Source organism: Haliotis asinina, chromosome 7 (genome assembly GCF_037392515.1).
Source record: "Haliotis asinina isolate JCU_RB_2024 chromosome 7, JCU_Hal_asi_v2, whole genome shotgun sequence".
NCBI classification, from domain to species: Eukaryota; Metazoa; Mollusca; class Gastropoda; order Lepetellida; family Haliotidae; genus Haliotis; species Haliotis asinina.
The window spans coordinates 11,875,979-11,884,936 of NC_090286.1; the positions used below are offsets into that span (position 1 = coordinate 11,875,979).

Genomic DNA, 8,958 nt, shown 5'->3' on the forward strand with positions numbered 1-8,958 from the left:
GTGGGACAGCGGATAAAGTGTTTCCTTGTCAGGCCGAAGACCCGGGTTCGCTTCACCACATTGATATGATGCATGGAGCCCATTTCTAGTGTTCCCCGCCACGATATTGCTGCAATATTGCTAAGGACGTATTAAAAACATCCTCACTCCCCCACAAGAAGCTGACAATAACTGTACACATCAGTACAGCAGAACTGATTCTGAAAAGACCTCCAGCATCATTGTTGAATTGTGAGATCACTCTTTCATCTGTTATCCCATTCCTTGATATTCTTCTTTCAAATCACATTTACATAGATCAATTCTCATGATGTAATCGAGTTGCGACCCAACAATCCATTGATTAACATGTATTTACAGACCACTGCCACGTACAAAACAGCAAGAATGTTCTTGAATATTTTCTGATTTCCGAACATTTTTCCGAGCTTTTAATCTGAAAATAATGAATAAACAGTTCAAATGGACAGAATTTATTTCTGGAAGCAGATGACAGCACAAACCATTGACAGACACTCAACAACAAAGTGACAAGACATGTTTTAGACAGCAGTTGTGAGGGAGTAAATCTCAACAGGTCCTTGGGTAGCCATGATCAGCAAGGGTCCTGCAGTATGTAGCCCATGCTCATGATCACAAAGATGATATCAGAATAGTAACCACATTAAATCAAACCTGTCATGTTTTTGCAGGGAGTTCCACGTTCTCTAAATGAAAATTGCATTCTCACGGCCAGTATACTAAAGTTCTTTTTTCTTTTTACCATAAACATGCTTTCACATCATGCTTTCACCTCATATCTTCCAAAATATGGTCAAAAGTACTGAAAAAAGTTGGGTTTTTTTAATATTCGGCTAGAGCCCCTTGGACCCTGGATTTCTAATGGTTCACACATTTCGAGTTGACATCTTTGTGAAGTGTACCTTATGCCCCAGTGCATATGAAGTTATGTATCTTTGTCTTGTGATACACAAGGTCAGTTATCTCTTTCCATGTACCATGCTCAGTGATATATATATATATCCTGACACTGACTGATCCACACTGATATAACAAACTCAATCGGGCATCTCCAGATGGTGTAGTTAAACACTGAAATCTACAAAACAGATTCTGCCTGGCCCAGCTACACAAAACAATCTTCACACTAAAACTAAGGGACTGTTCATCATTTATTTTGGGCAGGTTGGAGGTTGGGTTGGGTTGGTGTAATGAAGTTTGTACACATGAACTGAGGTGATCACTTACTTTGTACACAAATTTGGAGGGATGGGGGGTTGTCATTTACATTGTACATGCTTCTCCAAGAAAACCAGAATCACCCCCCTATCTACAAACAATGAACAGTCCCCAACATAAAACCTATACCTTAACACAGACTAACAATGACTGTGCAGAAGTAGCTATTTTGTGAAAGTGGGTTCAGGTGAAGAAAGCTGAATTGGAAATATGGATACCTTCAACCATATTGCTTCATGCATGCACACATACATTCATAACGTAATAGAATAAATAGATAAGATTATATTACACCAGTCTTGTCACAATATACAACTAGCTGCTCACATTACACGTGGCATAACAAAATACAAGATGAGACACACGTCACAAAAAGAAATGATCCTTTAGACATGGCTGCTTCTGATAAATTCCATTCACAGTATAGCTTAACCCAAGGTCAGACCATCGGGGACAAAAGCTGATGCACTGCAATTCCCTGTGCAGAGTTGTTTCCCTTAGGCATACCAGGAACATATAAATGCAGGACTTACCTTGATAATGTTTCTAGATATGTCAGTTACATACCCTGACCATACAAAACAAGAACCCTGTTGAAATTGGAATTATTCCTGGTTACACGGTATTGTTCTGCAGATTCCTACACAAAATATATGGATTTAAAAACAATACCACATTCAAGTATTGGAAGAATGATTATAATATCTATTTGTGCCGCCAGTAATTCTATTAGCTGAATGGGAAGAAAAGTATCATGACATATTTCTCGGGTAGTGTTCAGGATATATGTTACTGAAAGTGGATCCATCACAGACTGTTGCTCTGCCTTCAAAGGATGGTCTGCAGTGAACCAGAGCATGTGAACAAAATCATCCACTTACTCTTCACAGATCATCAATACCTGTGTGCACGAATCATCCTGGCTAGTCAGAGAACAGTTACAGTTTGTAAACATCAGTCCCTTTCTCCACAAATCTGATAAATTCATTTAAAGAAGCAGACAGAAGTACATGAGTAGCTGGTTGCCAGTCAGTCATCCCAAAAGTCTCAGTGAAATCAGATCTTTTACTTTGATGATACCCCTTATGAGGGTATTTGCTGTAGAAATGACAAACATTATCGTGCAGCCTTAAACATACTCTACATTCCCAGCAATTAACTTCAAATTCAAGCTATAAAAATAAACACAATATATAGGTTTGATGTTTTTATATCAACAGTTTTGACGCCTTGGTGTTGACTGGCTGGTTAGAGAGTACACAGACATGATGAAGATGGCCTCAGGTCTCTACACTGAAGGGGCAGTATGGTAGCTTTATGGTTAAAGCATTTGCTTGTCAGGTTCAAATCTTCTTATGGGTACAATGTGTGAAGCCCTTTTCTGATGTCCCCTTCCTGGATATTGCTGGAAAATTGCTAAAAGCAGCCTAAAACAATACTCATCCACACAGAGGTATACTGTGTCAGCGAATGAAAAACATCTGATTTTAATGAGATTGTATATTCCATCCAAAATGTGCGGCATGAACTTTACACTGCTAATCACTTAGGCAACTATTTACTGACTGAGGAACAGATTAGGAATGTTAACCTATACTCAGCGGATCCTGATACAGCTAAGGGACATAAAGCTCTTACTGTGCTTTAAACACTGAACCCCATATGCCTCTCATCTATGTAAGAATGGGGAATGTGTTGTCTTTTACATCAAACTTTTACATAAATCAAAAGCTGGCTCACATCAGTTTTCACTTGAAGTCACCGACCTGTAGAATAAATAGCTGGCTCCAAAATGATCAATATATGACAAGATCCTTATTCGATACCCACGTCACAACCATTTATAGGCATGATCACATGATCACTTACCTAAATTTTAAGTAGACAATAATCTTAAATCATGTCTTTGTGACGGGTTATTTGAAAAACTGCAGATAACAGAAAGAGGAAAATAGTGCATGTCTTGGCTGACAAGCTACAAAAGAAAACATATGGCTTGAAAGATTTCAAACAGCATAACAACACATATATATTTTCCATAACATGTAAACAAAATGAACACTACTTTTTTCACAACAGTTTACACGGAAATCTAGTTTACTTGGCCACATCTAAACACCTATTGATCATCATTGTTTTTACCGACAAATGTCTTACAAAGCATCAAGCTTGTTTGTGGCTGGTGTACCCTCAGTTGGGTACAAGTATCATTCAGCCTACCATTGGGTTTATCAAGCACTCTGCCCTGCTGTTGAGTACATGTAACATTAATCTAGGATGTTGGCTAGTGTTGGGAGTCAGAAACCAAATCCACCATTAATTATCAGAGGGCTTGTGGTGAACGATTATCAACTGTAATCGAAATACATACAAAATTCTGAATCTAAAATATGTTTTTCACAATAGGTAATTATTTTTTAAGCCTTCTTTCAATTGTTTTTTTATTATTTTCGATCATCAGAACATCACTAGTGTTGTATACATGAAGCATTAAGCCCTGTTGTCGTGTCATGTAGTATTCAGTCCTGCTGTTTGGTACATGAAGCAATAACACAGACCTTCAGTAACATGACACCCATCTGTTGGGAGGATACACAGCATTAAGCCCTTCACATAGGCATGTCACACAAGTCCTGATAATGGTCAGATGTTACATGTGTATCTTCAGTTGGGAACATGGTGCACAGGTCTCCTCAGTAGGGGACACGTTGCAAAAGGCCTCTAGTTGGGCACATGGTGCAACATGCCTATAGACTGGCACATATTCCATTGCATCCTTCATTTAGGCACCTTTTTAGTTGGGCACACATTGCAATAGGAAAATGGTGAAAACAGGCCCCTCACTTGGGCACATGTTACTCTGGGACAATTGTTTAAAACAAAAAACTCTTCATTTGGACAGATTGTAATCTGGGACAATCATTTATGACAAAAAAGCTCTTCATTTGGGCATATCACAATTGTCTCAGTCTCAAATATATAGCATTAAAACCTGTTGTTTGGTACAAGAAGCAAAGGAAATGATTTGACCCTGACTTAACACTTCATTCAATCACATACCCAAAACCTTTTTGTACTAATGACATAGCAAACAAAACAAAGACAAGTTACAAATACATCCAGCATTTGTACTAAGAGTTGCATAATTGCAGTTATATTCTGATAATCGTTCATGCCTGATTAAATGGAAAGTTGTCAAAGAAATTTCAACAATAAAATCATCCTCACAAGGCATGTGCATTCTGAAAAGAAAAAAACGCTGAGAAAATGACAGCTGACATCTGGAAAAAAGCTTTCTTCACACAACACATTCACATTGATGAGCTGACAAGATTCACTTGACATAACTGCTGAATCAAACCCGACATTGCACATTTACGTACGTGTAAAGAAACATATTAGAGCAGCCATTACCAACTGATGTATCTACATATTCTGTTACACATACATCTGATGAGTATTGCTCAATACATCTACCTAAGTGTACTCAATTCATATTTTAGTTCTGTATCCAAAAGTAATACTTACAGATTTTTAACCTCGACTAACAATGAAATTGGCAAGCATTACCTCATCATTTACCATAAAAAGCAAAGCCAATTTGACTGATTAATACTGTTCGTAACTATTAGAATGAGCTTGCACTAACGAAATTAAGAGTTAACACAAACAAGCTGGAAGAAACCTGAGGACATGTTGAATTTCACGTAAAAATTAGCCCGATTTGTTACTGCAGTATATTCATATTGTGACAAAAGTAGAGCGATAAGTATTCATAACTAAGTACATATGTATCATGACACTCCTTTCAATATAAGAATGATGTTCAGTCTTCAAACAAGCAAGTCAAAGTGCAGTGTCTGTAATGACAATCAACCCATCAACAACATTCTGATATTCATAATTATTTGATAATGTAAACATGGAATCAGCTTCAACATATCAATCCAAATATCGCATATATTCCTTAAATCAATCAATAACATTTGTCTTCATCAAGTAGTATTAATATGCCACAATATTAATGAAGCATTCATCGCCTCGTGTCCCCTATCTCTTGCAAGGACATAATGGAGTAATTATGTCGCGATGATCAGATCTTCACAGCGCAGCATCCATTATTCCGTGTCACTAATGATTACAGGGCATTCATCACTCATTATGGTCAGTAAGCTGAATTTCAACATGTTGTACATTATGTTCATGAAATATTCGTTGCAACATGTTTGACACGTTAAACAAGGATCACTTATCCTGTCACACGTCATGTTTACGGAGTTGCTCTGCTGGTGCTTCAGTCTGATCCATATCATCCTGCATCTGGTTGTAAATCTCAGTCTCAGTCTCCTGCAGACCAGCTCTCACATCCTCCGCTGCATCAGCCTCCCGTTCTGTGCATGTCTCACTCAGTCCCCTGGGTCGCACGCGTGTAAACACCTCTGACCCATCAGCCCCTCCCAGTCCTGCTCCGAGGGTGACATCGGATGGTCTTGCACCTGGAGGCCAGTCCTGTGGACTTGTTGAAAGAATGCTGGGATCTCCCAGCCTCAGACGCTCCAGTTGCATAGTGAGATCTTGTTCTGAAGGGACAGATGTAGTGGGAGGACTTTCAGCAGGAGTTTGAGGAGTCTGGGGTGTGTTGTAGGGGGTGGGTGGAGACAGAGAGTTGGTATACCCAACAGTGCGGTCCATTGGATGAATGGGAATGGGGACCATTATCTGATGAGTAGTCGGTGTTGTTGTCTCGTCACCATCGGCACCTGGGCGATCGGAATCACACTCCTGCCCCCCACCAGCAGAGCTACCATTGGTGCCGAACTTGAGCCCTGCCACACCCTTCTTTCCAGGCAGGTTGACTTTATCTCTCTTGACACGTCGCTTCTTTGTTCGATCATTTCTCTGGCACTGTATCATCTTGTCCAAGTCAATAACATATACATAGCCTGCAATCAGCAGTTCAAATGTCTTCACGCCCTTCTTGTAATGGCTCTCCATGTCACAGCTTGTGCGATCATCATACTGCCACCATCCATTCTGACCTTCATAGAACCACTGGTATTCGTCATCAAACACTTTAGTTTGCTGCAGGTCGCCTTTTCTCACCAGGTTGGGGCGACAGAAAAAGTCAGATGGGATGTCTTGGCGACACAGAGCACATCGTTTACTGCGGCTGGCAACACCCTTGACACACAGGAAACAGAAAATGTGGGAACATGGCAGCTGGACTGGGTGGATACAGGTCTGCAGACACACCGGGCAATCAGGGTCATCAACATTTTCTGAAATAAAAAACAACAACCTTAAACAAAAACCCAAATCTTAACTTGGATTCACAGGTGTGGTGGATTTGTTGTTTAACATCGCTCTCACTAACATTCCACCTATATGGCTGAGGTCTGTATATAATCAAATCTGGACTAGACAATCCACTGATGAACACCATGATCATTGATCCAGACTGTTAGGATGCAATAACATTATAAAAGTCAGTGAGTCTGACCATCCAATCATGTTAGTCCCCTCTTACGAGAAACATGGGTTAAGAAGGTCAACTCTAATCCGGTCCTTCATGGGTTTAGATTCACGGAATACTGTGGTGATTTTCTTTAACAAAGGAGAATTTAGCAGCTGCTGTTTCAGCTGTTTATCACTTCAGTGTTCAGAAATATGATTTATATTGTATACTGTTATATTTAGGACATGTGAAGAAATAATGGAAAGCATCCTCAGATCTCTGATATGTACAGACCAAGTCAAGTTGCTGTCTAAAATCCCAGGGCTTCTTTTTGAGTGGAGATACAGTAGAACATGGATATAGCGAACATGGATATAGCGAACAAATATGAAAGTCCCGTCAATGGTCCCTTTATAATATCATTAAAATTATACGTGAATAACGAACTCGTGAGTAGCGAATTAACGGTTATAGCGAACTGATTTCCTGACCCCAAGCCCAATTAACGATGTGAGTAGCAAACTCACTCAGTGTCAGCTCAGTGTCAACTCAGCGACTAAGCGGTATACATCAACCTTGTGGGCGGTGAGTCAACATTGTTTAACCTCGTTGGCGGTGAATCAACATTGTTTGATAGTCATTAATTAATTAACAAAAGAAACACATTGTGTTTAAAAGCTTGACTGATACACAGATGAACAATGGACAATGAAATCAGAATTTTAATGTCAATGTACAAGAATAAAAATATGTAGCCCATGTATATACGTGTCTCTTCATCTCTATAAGCCAATATGGCGGTCAAACGTGAATAACGAACAACGGATATAGCGAACTAAATCCCTTGGTCCCTTGGAGTTCGTTATATCCGTGTTCTACTGTACTAGTAACCAAAGTGTTGATGTTCATCTGTTCTTTTCCTTGTTTCCTTCATTTTGACATGATTAAAAGTCTTTTAAAGCTGAATCAAGCATAGTGATTTTGTTGTGTTTTTAACTTGATTATAAGTAGTTTTTCTTTGTGAAAAAATTATTCTTCCAAGATAAGCTTTCGAATCGCAATATATTGCAATGTGAATATTCTCTGCAATACCCAGCCCTAACGGTTATTCACCCTTTTGCGATCCTTAAGGTTAGGGTTTGAGGTTTGGTTTAGACACCCTTTACGAATCTTAGGGTTAGCATCTGGGGTTAGAATCAGGCACTCTAAAGGATACTAGTATTTAGGGTTAGGAATTCAGGTTACGGTCTGGTACCCTATCTGATGTTTACGGTGTGCTAATTAATCAAGAAAGCATGCCCGTTAAAGTGCATTACTCCCTTACAATTTTTAGCATCTGACAAAGTGAGATGGACAAGTATGGTTGTACTATTTTCTATTCATACACACGTTTATATCCTTGTCTAAATTTGATGTATCCTGTTGTTCCGTATATCTAATCTCCTTTTCTATATATATATAAACAAAAGCATATCGACTGACAAAACTGATAGCACACTTCTGAATCATAGTTAAAAAGTATGACACCGCGTTAACACGCCAACACTCATTAAAACAAAATAACAAATGACTAAAAGTCGGGAGCACTGAGATACGAGGATACTTGGGCCCCGATACTTGTGGATCAAACCTGCGTCATCTTCTTGTCCTCGGCTCTTTTCTTCTTCCTTAGCAGGTTTCAAAGAGACGTGGATGTCTGTTGCCCTGTCACCGTTGCTTTCTGTTGACATTTTACTGTTATAAAATAGGATTTTCGTTTTAATCCCCCTCCAAACTAGTCCTTCTAGCAGTATATTTACAACTATATTTTCAGGAATGACATCTCACATCGCTTGTCCAGGCGACAGAACTCCTCACACAGTTCTAACTATGTTCGGAGTTTTCAGGGTCAGCTTATCCCTGACTGGTTGTTTGTTTGGAAACGCAAACGCCAGTATAATGGAGAAAAACATAGTTTAGGCTATTACATTTACCAGTTTGATCATCGAAACTATTTTGCAAATGTTAGTGTTTGAAAAGTAAAAGTAGGTCTGGGAGATATATGTAGCTCGGTATGTGATGTAGTGAATTCAAATACTTGGGCAGATATGTAATGGCGTTCGATACTCTTTAAAAACCTGTTTGCGCAAGTTAAATGCGCGGCCGCTAGAAGCCAATTGAAGACCTTGAAATAAACTGCCGCCAAAGGCATGGTTAGGCAGAGGCCCGGTCAGGAATAGGCTACGGGACTCAAGCTTACGAAATAAACTGTTTTGTGGACATAT

The 8,958-nt window shown here is 39.3% G+C and overlaps 1 protein-coding gene across 1 annotated transcript; it reads right to left on the reverse strand.

Moving 5' to 3' along the window:
• Positions 1 to 457: 457 nt before the first annotated feature.
• LOC137291206 (E3 ubiquitin-protein ligase rnf146-like) lies at positions 458 to 8,559 on the reverse strand. Its single transcript, XM_067822494.1, has 2 exons — positions 8,325 to 8,559; positions 458 to 6,518 (listed from the first exon to the last, which is right to left on the reverse strand). Exons 1-2 carry the CDS (start codon positions 8,422 to 8,424, stop codon positions 5,497 to 5,499), a joined length of 1,122 nt encoding a protein of 373 aa, XP_067678595.1. The 5' UTR covers positions 8,425 to 8,559; the 3' UTR covers positions 458 to 5,496.
• Between the last annotated feature and the right edge of the window lie 399 nt (positions 8,560 to 8,958).